This window comes from Ambystoma mexicanum, chromosome 5q (genome assembly GCF_040938575.1).
Source record: "Ambystoma mexicanum isolate Mex_15411 chromosome 5q, UKY_AmexF1_1, whole genome shotgun sequence".
Lineage (NCBI taxonomy): Eukaryota > Metazoa > Chordata > Amphibia > Caudata > Ambystomatidae > Ambystoma > Ambystoma mexicanum.
Window position 1 is genome coordinate 778075878 of NC_090933.1, and position 15838 is coordinate 778091715.

At 49.9% G+C, this 15838-nt stretch overlaps 1 protein-coding gene across 1 annotated transcript in view; it reads left to right on the forward strand.

The window, feature by feature from the left end:
- The window catches only part of ZBTB10 (zinc finger and BTB domain containing 10), a 438082-nt gene extending 430500 nt beyond the window's left edge, over positions 1-7582 (forward strand). Inside the window, exon 5 of the mRNA XM_069621251.1 lies at positions 4202-7582. Within this exon, the coding sequence (XP_069477352.1) occupies positions 4202-4651 (450 nt within the window). The 3' untranslated portion in view covers positions 4652-7582. The remainder of the gene's footprint in view (positions 1-4201) is intronic.
- Positions 7583-15838: the final 8256 nt, after the last annotated feature.

The following is a 15838-nucleotide window of genomic DNA, read 5'->3' on the forward strand; positions in this document are numbered from 1 at the left end:
GGAGGATCCTGTCGCCGTTGCCAAGGAGGCCAAGTCAGCAAGGCCGTGGCGAAACAGGACTGTACCGGCCTTGGCGTCGGGCCCCCACCGACGCACCCCGGTGGGAGGCCAGCTTGCGAAATTCATCAGTGTGTGGGAGTTCATCTCCACCGACCGTTGGGTGCTAGATGCCCTTACCGCGGGCACACCCTGGAAATACAAAAGAGGTGTCCCCGCATTCCACCTGTGGCCAGAAAGGAAAACCACGTCCCACAACTACTTCTGGAGGTACTCGCGATGTTAAGAAAGGGAGCCAAAGAGGCCCCGGGGTGCCGGAGTGTACTCACGATACTTCCTCGTCCGAAAGAAGACCGGCGGGTGGCGACCCATCCTGGACTTTCATCGTCTAAACAAGTACATCAAGTCCCAGAAGTTCCAGGTGGTCACCCCCCAGCATGTGCTGGGGCAGCTGGAGGAAGGCGACTTCCTATCATCGCTGGACTTGGATGCCTACTTCCCCATCCTAAAGGGACATCGAAAATTCCTGTGATTTGTGGTCCAAGGGCGACACTATCAGTTCAAGGCCCTTCACTTCGGATTGAAGTCGGCGCCCAGGTTGTTCACCAAGTGCCTAGCACCAGTGGCAGCGCGGCTGCGCCTGCAGGGGATCCACGTCTACCCCTACCTGGACGATTGGCTCATCCGAGCAGGGTCAAGAGAACTCGCTGTCGATCACACAGCGAAGACCGTCCAACTTCTCACAGGTTTGGGATTCTCGATCAACTTTGCGAAATCCCACCTGGTACCATCACACGTCGCCCTGTTCCTGGGACCCAGGCTCGACCCAGTGGCGCGATTGGCTTCACCGTCGGAGGAGAGGACGAAAGCCATCTTGGGCAAGGTACAACGGCTGTTGACCATGAACTTGGCCAGGGTGAGGTCCATCAAGTCCCTACTCGGCATGATGTCCTTGTGCATCTACCTCGTGCGCCTATGCAGGCTGCGGATGCGACCCCTACAGGAGTTCCTCGACGCCTGTTGAAGGCAAGTGGTGGGCAGCTTCGAAGACAGGATCTCTCTCAACAAGACTTTCCGACAAACAATCCGGTGGTGGGGCAACTGCACGCACCTAGCGGCGGGCATGGACTTCCGGACCCCGGCACATCAGGAAACGGTGACGACGGACGCCTCCCTCGAGGGATGGGGAGCGCACTCCGCCGTTCTCCACGCAAGAGGCCTCTGGCTCCCAGAGGAGAGATCGCTACACATCAATGTCCTGGAGCTCCGACCCGTGTTCTGGGCCCTCGGGTCGTTCCTCCCGTCCCTCAAGGGCAAGGTGGTAAGGATCTTCACCGACAACACCACCACAATGTTCCAAATCCGGAAGCAGGGGTGCACCAGATCCCAAGCCCTATCCAAGGAAGCGCAGGACCTGTGGCACTGGGCCGTCGCCCAAGGGATGTGCCTGATACCCTTCCATCTGGCAGGAATAAAGAACACCATTGCCAACTCGCTCAGCGGGGAGCTACGCTCATGCCACGAGGATCATGTGTATCTCCTATTCCGACGATGGGGCAATCCCCAGAGACTTATTTGCGACAGCGACGAACACCAAGTGCCGGAGGTTCGCCAGCAGGTTTCCCCAGCTGGGGACCATGGGCGATGCCTTCTAATTCCCCTGGGACAGTCTGTTCCTGTATGCGTTTCCCCCGTTGCCATTGCTGCTACGACTCGTCAGTCAACTCAGACGGTCCCGGTGCAGTATGATCCTCGTTGCACCGGCATGGCCGAGGCAGATCTGGTTCCCGGACCTTCTGGACATGTCCGCGTCCCCTCTGGTCAAACTTCCGAGGGACGCGGATCTTCCCGCCAGGGAAGGGGGCGCCATCCTCCATCACGACCCAGGATCGTTGAACCTGCAGGTCTGGCTCCTGCAGCACTAGAGTTTGGAGGGTACGATATCCCGGCGGACTGCAAGAAGGTACTTGCAAAGGCCAGGGCGTCCTCGACTCTCAAGTGCTATGGACACAAATGGAAGAGGTTCTCTGTCTGGTGCCGTGCACAGAAGATTAACCCTGTACGGATTACGGCCCCTCAAGTGCTGCCATACTTGCTATCGCTGGCCAAGGCTGGACTGGCACATGCCTCCATCAAGATCCATCTGGCGGCTATCTCCCGCTACACCAGAACTCCGGGACAATTATCTCTGTGGTCCCATCGCCTGGTGAAGGAATTCATGAAAGGACTGTTCCAATCGTTCCCACCGATGAAGGTCCCGGCGTGGGAGCTCAACATGGTGCTGGCCAGACTCATGGGGCCGCCATTCGAGTCTCTGCATGCGGCACCGTTGAAGTTCTTGTTGTAGAAGGCTGCGTTTCTCTTGGCCATCACCTCCGCACGACGAGTGGGAGAGATCCAGGCCCTCTCGTGTAAACCGCCGTACCTGACATTCCATCAGATGATGGTAGTGCCGAGGATGCACCCCCTCCTTCATGCCCAAGGTGCCGTCGGATTTCCATCTCAACGAGCCCTGGGTGCTACCTGTTTTCTTTCCGTCGCCGGCTGAGAGGACTTTGCACTCGCTGGATGTGGCTAGAGCGCTGAAGTTCTACATGGACCACACAAAGTACCTTCGGAAGACATCACAGTTGTTTGTGAATTTTGGACCAAGGGAAGGCCCTCTCGAAGGCTTCCATTTCCATATGGCTCTCCGGCTGCATCATACACGGTCACCGGTTGGCAAACCGACCGTTGCCCGGCTGTCCGAGACCCCATTCAACCAGAGCGATCGCTGGTACCACAGCATTAATGTCTGGTGTGCCCCTGCTGGACATCTGCAGGGCTGCTACGTGGAGGTCGACGCACACATTCACGCTATTCTACTGCATCGACTGGGATTCCAGGGAGGAGTCCTGAGTCTGCAAAGCAGTGCTGCGCAACCGGTTCGCCTGAAGGTGGGCCTGGTGAGGAGGTAAGAGATGCTTAATGTTGAGTTGTTGATATGCTTAATATTGAGCCTTGCCACCTCCCGCGGTTGTGCATGTGTGTACTGCTAAGTATTCTTGTATTCATGAGCATGTGAATCCGTGCCAGACCCCATCCTGTAGAAGGAACAAGTTACTTACCTGTAACTGTTGTTTTCCAGCATGGGTCTGGCACGGATTCACATGCAAACCATCCCTCCTACCCCTCTGCGGCTCTTCTCTTGGTCCTACTGCCACTGTACGTGCTACCAAATCTGAAGATGGCTGCCAGAGGAGGGGCTTAGGTAGAGGGCAGTCATTGGCTGGGGGCAGTATGACCCAGAGACCAGTAATTGGTTACTAGTAGAAAGACAGTTCATAAATGAAACTGATTTTTTTTCTTTACCAAGGATTCCCAGCCTGACGACGGGGAATATTCATGAGCATGTGAATCCATGCCAGACCCATGCTGGAGAACAACAGTTACAGGTAAGTAACTTGTTCCGTATGAGGGCCACTGTCTGTCTCTGCTCCAGCTGCTGTACATGCATTCTGCAGGCACTGTGGCCTGAATGCATTCTCAAGAGTTAAGGTTCATTTTGGATATGGAGCTCTTTAGCAATTGTTTTCCTTAATACTGTTTTTTGAGGCTGCATTCTTCCTTCGCCCTTTTTTTGTTGTCACTATACTGAATATTCCAAATAGGAGACTGAGAGGATTTAGCAGTAATCTAAAGTTTTCTTTGTGTAATTATGCTCCTATTCGATGGCGTTCTTAGTCAAAACATCAGTCTGCCAAATACCAATTTCTCACATTGGCCAAAATTAAGCAAATTGTCAGCGCAGTGTTCCCACGGGAGGCAATTGGCACATACATGCACACAGAAATGTGCGGTGGTTGTAGCACACAGATTATTTAAAAATAGCTATTTGAACCATACTTTGCACCCAGCAGAGTGGTTCTCACATACTGTTTGAAAGAACCCTGGATTACAAGTTTTAAGTCAATAGGAGGATAATTTTATCCATTCATCTATCCTGACAACCAAGATTTGTATTTCCTAACAAGGTTACTGACGTCCCTGTGATCGACAAAGTAAACAATTGAATGTTATTTTTTATTAAACGAAGACTCCTCATATATAATCCTTTTGATGTTTTTGGATAATGTGGGAGCTTTCTTTAGCACATAATTATTGCAAAGCTATGTACAGTCTTTTGTCTTTAACTCCCTAACTAATGTTTACTTTTTACTTTTAGGTGCATAAAAAAGATAAAAAATATAAATGCATGGTGTGTAAGAAGATATTTATGCTAGCAGCAAGTGTTGGAATAAGACATGGATCTCGACGCTATGGCGTTTGTGTGGAATGTGTTGATAAATCTCAACCTGGAATGCAAGATGGAGTGGACCAAGTCCAAGATACTGATTTTTCAAGGGATGAGGAATTTGAGGAAAATGATGCTGTAGAAACTGTAGATCCAGATGACGACCTTGTGGAAGACGGGGAAGACCAGACTGACCCATCACAGTGGGAGGAGCAGCAAACTGCATCTCAGTGGGAAGAGCAGATTGATCCACCACGGTGGGAAGGACCCAATGCCCCATCTCGATGGGAAGAGACAGCTGATGCTTCTCGATGGGAAGAATCAAATGACCCATCTCGATGGGAACAATCAGCTGATGTTTGTATGACTATTGATGATTAACGGGCTAAAAAACAGTACTGTGATTGGACATGAAAATTACAGTTCAATTTGTGAACTGATGGTTTGCAGGTTATGGTACAGTGCTGTTTGGGTAGTTGATTTGCTGTGAAAACTGTAGGGTTTCAAAGCCTGATTAGCAAAAATGATTATTACCAATTTTGTATGATATTTGCACAGGACTGTACAGCTACAACCTTTAGGTTGAATTAGAGTCCTCACATCTTCAATCAAAGAATAAAGAGTATTTTTTATTATTTAAAGGATATAGGTGAATAGGTCCTATGAAAGCTCGGTAACTACTTATTGTAAGTTATGCATACATGTATGAGTTGTTGGCAACATCATTTCTAAAAGAGCAAATTAATCAAGGGATGAATGTGCATTAAATGCAACAGGAAGTCCCATTAAGCTTTCATTGTTCTTGTTGGGCAGCATTTTGTGAGTAGGTAACAATATGGCAATTTTCAAGGAATTGGACATTCAAATGGATTGTACGTTTATATTTGTTACCTCGATCAAAAACACTAGGAACTGCTGAAAGCCATATTATTATTTTGGTCCAGGTGACAGGTGTTGAGTAAAATGATATATAATATAACAAATATGTTTTGGTAGTTTGCAAATGTTAATCTTCCTTTTCACTTAGCTGGAAAAAAAGCTCTATAAAGTGAAAATGGCATGCATAAGGTTTATTTTACACATCCGAAATGTTTTGATCAATTCAAGTGCCCTTGATATAGATTTCTGTATGACTTTCTTTTTAAATATCTATATATTCCATATTTTTATTTATTTATTTCAGAAATGTTAGATTATGCGGGTGTAAACTCTATTTGGTTTAGTTTCACAATCTGTTTTATTTGGTAGTGCCTCCACATACGATGAGTTGAATGGTCAGAAATCTAATGACATTCGTTTTCTTGCTTTTGAACTTCTTGCTCATTATTGTAACTACTGCCTCTGCTCCAGCACAGGTCCCTGAATCCAGACTTTATTTTACATATTTTCACACATACAAAAAATTCACCTCAGTTTTTATTAGAGTTGGGTAACAATTTGGTGATTTATTTTTTTAAGTGGGAGGTGGTTGAAACCCTTCTTTACTGCTGTATTATAAAATGAAAAAAGATCATTTTTGTAACGCTTTTTTAAATCTGTGAGAGTTTCATTGGTTGTTTTTTCCCTTTTTTCACTAGCTTATACTGAAGTTAGGGTGATTTTGTTCATGGTATCTACATCAGGCATTGTCTCCTTTAGTATACGTGTTCAGCATTTACAAAATGTGAATACCTATGTTTGTGTGGAAAGTACTGTATGAAGTTGAGGATTAACCCATTTTCAGGGTAGTATGATTAAAGTGACTTGCCTATTTTCTAATTTGGGGTAAAATGATAAGGTTAGCTGTGTGGACATTAAAGGTAAGGTCACTGCTAGGTGTATATTCAGAGGTGTGTGTGTGTGTTACCCCTTAAAATGTCCCTAGTGTGATAAGTGTGAGAAGCACAAATGTTCCATCATTATAAAAGTTATGACGTTCTACTATTACGGATAATAATGTAGCTGATGCCTAATTTTGACCCTGTGTCAACATTGACCCATGTCAGAATCGTTTTGGCTTGAGATCTAGGTTTCATTTGTAAGAATATATCCTTCATTTTTTGGACTGCAGGTAATCTGTAATTCCGGTGTGGTCCACACTTATAATTTGTTTGGCTGACGATAGTAATAATGTTTTTTCATAATGTGTTGCTTTGTGTGTGTGTGTGTGTGTATATATATATATAGATATATGTATATGTGTATATATATATATATGTATATGTATGTACTGGCTATAACAATTTTCCACCCCATCTATCGCTATGTTCATTGCTTTTGATTGGTAGAAAAGGAAGTATTTATAAATATATAATATATTAAATTGACATAAAATCTGCTTTATTGGGAATCTGCTCACTTAATGTTTAGAAACTGGACCTGAATTTACTTTCTATATTACTTTACTTTTGTCACACGATATCTTACTTGTTAAAATTAATTTTCTTTAACTATTTAAATCATTATGTATATTTGATAAATTATGACCAAATTGATGTTGGATTGCATACAGTAAATTTAAATATACACTTGGTACACTACATAATTGTTGTGCTTTTTGTTTGAGTTGCCTTTCAAGGGCAAAATTATTTTGAATATTATAATTTATGAATATTTACACATTCATTTTTATAATTTATTGTTTGACATTCTCTTAAAATGTCAATTTGTTGTTTAGTTATTGCAGTCTGTTTCAGTTGCATCCCTTCTACCTCGTCATGGGTATTTATGGTTCTTAGCCTCATGTGCCATTTTACAAACCAGTAAAGTGACAGACTAGAGCCACTAAGAATTGATAGTCAAACTAATGCTACGAGTTTAATTGTTGGATTATTTTGAATTGTTTCTGATAGACCAATTTAAAATTATCAACATAACAGAGGTGTTGAAGATCAGTTGTACTTGCAGTTTATTTCAGTCAACACAGATTTAACATGAGGTAATATGTAGACCCATATTTTTTATCATGCATTGATTCCTTATGGTGACTCATAGTAATGAATGTTTTACATATGATTTGAAAGTTGCCCTGTTTATGATATTTTTTATTTTTAAATACAACAGAGTACTTCATACAGTATAATCTTATTGTAATTGCTGGTCCTAGTTAATTGCATCTCAAACATTATCACAGCAAATGACTTTATCCACAGAAATGGGACTACGTGCAATGGAAATAAAATGCAAACCTCTCAGACTTGACAAGTAAAATCAGGTTGTTTTTATACAGATTGCTCAAAACTAGCAAATATATTTAACTGTTTCTACTTAATTTTTAGATCTGAAAGTGCAGGTCAAAATAAAATGCATCTGCCATCACATGCCTAATTTTAACACTTCTGCCTGTGTTGCTTTTTTCCTATTTGAGTTGTCCGTTTATGAATATTTAGGCATAACCACATATCTATGTATGGCTATCATATATGTGCTTTTACCATCTAAGAAAAGCATCATTTTGACAAGTACTGGAAGTATATCAAATGAGGCGAGGGAGGTCCTTGAGGCTCCCCTTCATGCCTCATCTTTATTCTTTACAACAACATATGCTGAAATGTACTTGAATGTGTGAAAATGGTTTCAAATCGTTGTGGTCTGTGTTCTTCTGTGAGATCTCTTCAAATGGTTTACAGGTTAGGACGATTCTAAAACGTTCACAATGCTGCCCAATTAGCTCAGCAAGTCGAGCATTAATTTATTTCAGAGGTCGATAAACTGTCTTGGGTACTGATGAGCCTATTCCTAGGGGAAACCCATGGTCCTGGCGCTGGAAAGCTGGCGTTACTCTCCCAAACCGTGGTAAACAATGTCCCTTCGCTTCCCTGACTCACATAGTGGTGGCTGGAGTCAAACAATCAAGTCTTTAAGCTTAACTAGACCGAAACACGGGTCTGGGGTTGCTGATGGTACTCGTGTTCAGAGGTTTGCCTAGCATTTAGATGCTGGACTACCCTTGTCGGTGAGACAAAGACTGATGTGCAAATGGATATTTCCCCTCTGTGAAGGGCGCAGTGAGCTAAAACGTGGTTGTGGGCCCTCCTAAATGGAAGAAATGCCCTAGAACAGGGTTTTTGACCCTTGTTCGCTCCCAGTATAGGGGCTCCCACACTCCTTTGTGTCTTTCATGTATGTTTGAAACTCTCCCACATACCAGACATAGTAAAATGATTTCACAGAATAATATAATTGGTGAAATAGGAAATCTGGGATTTGAGCCCAGATAAAGCGTATCCACGTTTGCAATTTGACAGCAGGCTCATCTCCTCTCATCCCTTTAGTTTTAGACCAATCCAAAGAGTTGTTGAAGGTAGAGAATTAATTGGTAATTAATTGGTAGAGCCGAGCCATTGTTCAACCGGGGGGTGGGGGATCTGGCTTCGTTCTCACAGCCAAACATAAGCTGTGTTTATAAACATATGCTGCCCCCCCAGCCCACAACACAATACCCATACCTGAACCTCCTCATCATAAGACCCAAACTTGGCAATATGTACCCGCTCCCCTCCGGTACACATTGTATAAATGGTTATATTTATTTATGGAGTAACACTATTTCTCCAGCATGGGGTCTGGCATGGATTCACATGCTCATGAATATTCCCCGTCGTCAGGCTGGGAATCCTCGGTAAAGAAAAATCAGTATCAGTTTCGTTTCTGATCTGTCTTTCGTAGCAGTAACCAATCACTGATCTCTGCGTCATACTGACCACAGCCAATGACTGCTATCTCCCTAAGCCCCGCCTCTGGCAGCCATCTTCAGATTTTTACCGCACGTTCAAGTGTTGGGAGTCCTCGTGCTTAGCTCTCGAGCTTTTGCTGCGTTTTCGCGCTTTTTCAGGTGAATTTTCGCATTTTTCAGTTAATCGAGCCTCAAGCTCCACCGTTTCTACTCCCGTTAACGAATACCTGTTGCGGGATTTTCCTACGCCCCTCAAGGGTGAAGATTTCGTCAAATCAACCTTTTGGAGGATTCCAGAAGATTTGCTGCCTACTTCGAGATGGCCCAGGACGCAAGTTCGTCACCCGGACCCAAGCTGTTTCGCAGCTGCCCTGGATGCGGGCTGCAGAATGTGTTTAAGGAGGACGAGCATTCGCGATGCCTCTGTCTTCATGGGGACAAGACTCATGTAGAGAAGGACTGCCAGTTCTGCAAGAACTTGTCGGAGCGGACCATGAGGGACCGTCGATCCCGTCCCGCCAGCTGGTTGGAGAAGGGCTCAACGAGTGAGGAAGAAGAAAGGGTCTGAGCGGGGTTCTAAGTCCTGTGCGGGCGCCCCAGCGACAGGGGCCCAACACCAGGCCAAGCGCCGCAAGTCCGCTGGCTCTGGGAGCGCCGAAAGGTCGGGCTCTTCGGTCGCCAGGCAGGGCGCACCTTCCCCGGCACCGTCAACCACGAGCCAGTGCTCGGGTTCGAGGAAGAGGAAGTCCGAGACCCCGGGCAAGCTTCGGGAGAAGCCCCGTCCGATCTCGGGAGAGGGGGAGCGAGGCATCGCCCCTCCCCCTAAGGAGAAGGCCTGGGACGCACCTAAGGTGGTGAAGGCCCCTACCCAGCAGGCAAAGGCCTCTATCGAGGCGATCGCGGCGACTCTGGCCAAGCCGGCAGAGACCCCGCCAGCTGAGACTGCCTCCGGGACTAGTTTCCCTGCCGCCAAGGAGGGAATCCTCTTTTCAGCCCATCGTCATGGCCACCATGATGGAAGAAGCGAGGGGGGGCACGGTAGCCTCCTCGAGCTCGGAGTCAGCCTCGGAGGAGGAACTGACCGAGGCCGTGAGGAATCTCGAAGTCCAATTCGAGAAGGTTCGATCCCGTAAGGAAGATCCTCGGGAGATAACCGAGGAAGACGACGATGGCGAGGAAGAGCAGCCTTCCCTTCCGGCGCAGCCGGAACCTAGGCCTCAGGATAGCTCGCCAGCCATTTTGTCTGCGATCCAGTCCTTATGCTCTGAGATAAGGACGAGATTACCACGGCCCAGGCCGGAGGACCCGCAACCTGGCCCGTCGGGAAGTCCTCAGAACAAACGACGGAGGACCCAACCCTCTCCTCCACTCGCCCCCGTAAGGCCTACAGTTCCCTCCTCATCCTCCCACGAGTCGGGAGATGACGGTGCGGTGGGCTCGATGACGGGTTCTGAGGGCGACGACGACGGAACGGGTCTCCCGTCGCACGGGCCTCTCCGCCCGACGAGATTGTCTCATTCCACGCCATGATCGCCAGGGCGTCCGAATTGTTCCAGCTCTGCCCGGAGGAGCAGAAAAAGGAAGGTTTCCTCTATCAGGGCCGGGAGGCCAAGAGGAAGACTATCAACGAGGTGCCTCTAATCGATGACATCTGGGAGGAGGGCCTGTCGGTACTCAAGAACCCCTCCACGGCACCAGCCAAACGGGACCGGTACGAGAAGAAATACCGGGTCCCCGAGACCGCTCCCCTGTGCCTCAGGGCCCAGCCAACGCCAGACTCGGTCGTCTCAGCGGCGTCGAAGAAGAAAGCGGCGGGGTCAGGAGCCTCAATGTCGAATTCCCCTCCGGACGGCGAGGATAGGAAGTTGGACGCCATGGGGCGACGGGTCATTTCGTCAGCGGCGACGACGATCAAAGCGGCCAACGCCCTGGCGATCGTGGCCCGTTACGACAGGGAGCTCTGGTTTAAGCTGGCCCCCATATTGGACTTCCTACTGGACAGCAAGAGGTCCGAGGCCCTGGAAATACTTCAAGAAGGCGAGGTGGCGTCGGACCACGCCATAACGGTGGCAACCGATATTGCTGATACCGGGTTCCACCAGCTGGGCAACGGAGTCTGCCTACGACGACGGGGTTGGCTCCGGGCGACTGACTTCCGTCAGGACGTCCAGACCAGGGTGTTGGACATGCCGTTCGACGGCAGCAACTTGTTCGGGAAGGCGGTGGACGAATCCCTCCAAGCCATAAAGACGGACACGGAGACGGCCCGTGCCCTAGGAGCCCTTCAGCAACGATGGCCCTTTCGGAGCTCCAGAGGCAGACAGGGGGCCTCCAAGGGATCCAGCGGTGGCTTGTCGTCCTACCGCCAGGCGGCACGCTCCTCGTCTCAGGAGGCCTACAGGGGTCGCGGCGAGCGCCTCGCCGCCCTCGGCAAGGTGGCCAGGGCGGCAAGGCCACCACCTCCAAGCAGGACTGAACCGGCCGTGGCCTCTGGCCCCCACCGAAGCACCCCGGTGGGAGGCGGGCTGACGAATTTCGTCGGCGTGTGGAAGTCCATCTTCACCGACCATTGGGTGCTGGATACCCTGGCAAGAGGACACTCTATCGAATTCCTGAAGAAGTGTCCTCACGTTCCACCTGTGGCCAGGAAGGAAAATCACGTCCCGCAACTGCTGTTGGAAGTACGGGCGATGCTCAGGAAAGGCGCCATCGAGCTCGTCCCGAAGAGGCTCCGGGGTGTACTCAAGGTACTTCCTCGTCAGGAAGAAGACGGGCGGCTGGCGCCCCATCCTGGACCTTCGTCGTTTGAACAAATACATCAGGTCACAAAAGTTCAGGATGGTACCCTCCAGCACGTGCTGGGACAGCTGGAGGAAGGCGACTTTCTATCGTCGTTGGACCTGGAGGATACATACTTCCACGTTCCCATCCTCAAAAGTCACCAAAAGTTCCTCAGGTTCGTCGTCCAGGGACGCCACTACCAATTCAGAGCACTGCCGTTCGGATTGAAGTCGGCCCCCAGGGTCTTTACTAAGTGCCTAGCACCTGTGGCAGCGCGGCTGCGCCTGCAGGGGATTCACGTCTACCCCTACCTGGACGACTGGCTCATCCGCTCAAGGACGAGGGAACTCACCGTCGAACACACTGCGAGGACCGTCCAGCTACTCACAGACTTGGGATTTGCCATAAATTACCCAAAGTCCCACCTGGTGCCGTCCCAGGCCCTGTTTCTGGGAGCGAAGCTCGATACAGTGAGGCGCCTGGCTGCACCGTCGGAAGAACGGACGAAGACCATTCTGGGCAAAGTGCAGCGCCTGCTAGCCACGGACGTGGCCAGGGTGAGGTCCATCAAGTCCCTCCTGGGGATGATGTCCTCTTGCATCTACCTGGTGCGCCTCTGCAGATTACGGATGCGCCCTCTTCAAGAATTTCTCGACGCCCGTTGGATGCAGGCGACGGGCACCTTCGAAGACAGGGTCCCCCTCAACAAGGTGTTCCGGCGGGCGATTCAGTGGTGGGGCGTTCGAGCGCACCTCACGGCGGGCAAGGACTTTCAGACGCCAGCGTACCAGGAGACGGTGATGACAGACGCCTCCCTGGAAGGTTGGGGCGCCCACACCGGAGATCTCCACGCAAGAGGTCCCTGGCTCCCGGAGGAGAAGCTCCTGCACATCAACATCCTGGAATTCCGAGCCGTGTTCTGGGCTCTCAAATCGTTCCTCCCGTCGCACAAGGGCAAGGTGGTGCGGATCTTCACGGACAACACCGCGACAATGTTTTACATATGGAAGCAGGGAGGCACCAGATCCCCAGCCCTATCCAAGGAGTACAGGATCTGTGGCACTGGGCGATCGCCCAGGGGATTTTCCTGGTTCCCTTCCACCTGGCAGGAGAAAGAAACACCATCGCCGACTCGCTCAGCAGGGAGCTGCGCGCGTGTCACGAGTGGGAACTGCGCCAGGATCAGGTGGATCAACTCTTCCGACGATGGGGCAAACCCCAAATCGACCTGTTCGCAACAGCGACGAACTCGAAGTGCCAGAGGTTCGCCAGCAGGTTTCCCCAGCCGAGAAGCATGGGCGATGCATTCTCGTTCCCCTGGGACGGCCTATACCTGTATGCGTTCCCTCCGTTGCTGCTTCAACTCATCAACCAGCTCAAGAGGTCCCGGTGCAGGATGATCCTCATTGCACCGGCGTGGCCGAGGCAGATCTGGTTCCCGGACCTTCTGGACTTGTCAACGTCCCCTCCCATCAAGCTGTTGGCCGACGCGGATCTTCTTTCCAAAGAAGGAGGCGCCATCTTCCACCACGACCCGGCGTCGCTGAACCTGCAGGCTTGGTTCCTGCAGCGCTAGAGTTTGGAGGGTACGATATACCGGCCGACTGCAGAGAGGTTCTTGCAAAGGCCAGGGCGTCCTCGACTCTCAAATGCTACGGTCACAAGTGGAAGAGATTCTCTATCTGGTGCCGAGCACAGAAGGTCAACCCCCTACGGATTACGGCCCCTCAAGTGTTGCCGTACCTGCTATCGCTGGCAAAGGCTGGGCTAGCCCATGCCTCCATTAAGATTCATCTGGCGGCGATCTCCAGATATACCAGAACCACAGGACGGACGTCCCTGTGGTCCCATTGACTGGTAAAAGAGTTTATGAAAGGACTGTTCCAGTCGTTCCCGCCGGTGAAGGCCCCGGCGTGGGAACTTAACGTGGTGCTGACCAGGCTCATGGGGCCCCCATTCGAGCCGATGCACTCCTCACCGATGAAGTTTGTGTCGTGGAAGACTGCATTCCTGGTGGCCATTACCTCCGCACGACGAGTGGGAGAGATCCAGGCCCTATCCTGCAAAGCACCGTACTTGACTTTCCATGCCTCGAGGGTGGTGCTTAGGACGCACCCCTCCTTTATGCCCAAGGTGCCGTCGGACTTCCATCTTAACGAGCCCCTGGCGTTACCTGTTTTCTTCTCATCGCCTTCGTCTCCGGCCGAGAGGACTTTGCACTCGCTGGATGTGGCTAGAGCGCTGAAGTTCTACGTTGTAACGCTCACCTGATTCTCGCAGAGGCGCCGGTCTTGACTGGGCGACTACCGTATCTTCAAAGGTGATGTGTAGCACCCGGTTGGCTCTTTGGGCTGGACCTCTGTGCACTGTATGCCTGACGTGTAGAGTAAGATGTCTGCAGATAGAAAATATGGGGTTAATGAACTGGGGTTATTGGGGTGTCCCTATCTCTTTCCTCTTCTCCTCTTCTGTAGACCCCCAAAGGTTAACGCTCTCACCTTAGGTAAGTGAATGCCGAGCTCTCCATCTGCCTCGGGGCAGGGTGCTGTAACCAGTTTCTTCACTGGATAGGTAGCGCAGGCCTCTTGACTTCAGAGGACTGCTGTCTGTCGTTTACTGCACGAACGGTAAGTTTCGAGTCATTCAAATGTCTTTAAAGTCTTTAGTAATGATGTCTCTTGTTTTGCAGGGTTCCGGCGATGGCGGATGACGGGCTGAAGTGAGTTGAAGATGGAGCCCGTGTGATGAATAGAAGCGCCTGGAAGCACGTAAGTAAGCGCTTGTTGCCTGCTTCACTATGCGCTCTAACTGTCTTTTTATTTTGCAGGTACGAGTTCGGAGCGGCTGCAGGGTGCCGGAATACCCACTGGATTAGATGTGGAAAGGAGTAATGGCACGTGAGTATTAAAGTTCCCCAATGTCTTTAAACGCACCTTGTTTTGTCTTTCAGATGCGGGATGCAGCGCCGAAGACCTCCGGAGCGCACGAAGAGTAGGTAAGCCTTTGCCTTTCAGATGCCGGAATGCTAACCTGTTCTTTCTTGTCTTTATAGGTGTTGCTGAAGACTGGATTCAGGATGGTAAGCCTTTGCCTTTCAGATGCCGGAATGCTAACCTGTTCTTTCTTGTCTTTATAGGTGTTGCTGAAGACTGGATTCAGGATGGTAAGCCTTTTTCCTTAGGCCCAGGACCGGATGCAGAAGACACGATGAGCGTTCTGCTGCAGAGGTTGCAGAATAACGCAAAGCAAGATTCATCCACCGGGTGTGGTTTAAATAGCCTCCTGTAGTGCTTAGGTGTCTCCTTCCACAGCCACGCCTAAGTAAGAAAAGAGTTCCTGGTAAGAAAAGAGTTCCTGCCTTCCAGAAGAGTTCCAGTGTTCTGAATCTACGGAGTGGCTCCAGCCCCACCCAACAGGAAAAGTAGTTCCAAACAGAAGAGGATCAGAGGCTCAACTGGCAGGCAAGTAAGCAGCATGGTCTGCTGAAGGTAAGTCCACCCAAGCATTATGAGCCCGGCGCTTCCAGCGCTGGGACTGGGCATATTTATGAGCCTGGTGCCACTGGCGCCAGGACTGGGTCCAAAAGGTCCCCATTGGGACTGGTTGGCACTCGGAACCTGGGTTATGGATCTGCTTCCAAGGGAGTTGGGAAAACCCTGACCTTTTGGAAGCAGAGATCATGACATACGTGGACCGCACAAAGAGTTTTCGGAGGACATCACAGCTATTTGTGAACTTTGGACCTGTGAATCAAGGGAAGGCTCTCTCGAAGTCTTCTATTTCCAGATGGCTCTCTGGCTGCATCATGCACTGCCACCGGTTGGCTAACCGACCGCTGCCAGGCCGTCCGAGAGCCCATTCGACCATAGCGATCGCTGCTACTATGGCGTTCCTATCTGGTGTGCCCCTGCTGGACATATGCAGGGCTGCTACGTGGAGGTCGACGCACACCTTCACGAGATTCTACTGCGTCGATCGGGATTCCAGGGAGGAGTCCAGGGTCGGCCAAGCAGTGCTGCGCAACCTGTTCTCTTAAGGTGAGCCTGGTGAGGAGGTAAGAGAAGCTTAATGTTGAGTTTTTTTGTATTGCTTAATGTTGAGCCTTTTGCCACCTCCTGTGGTTGTGCATGTGT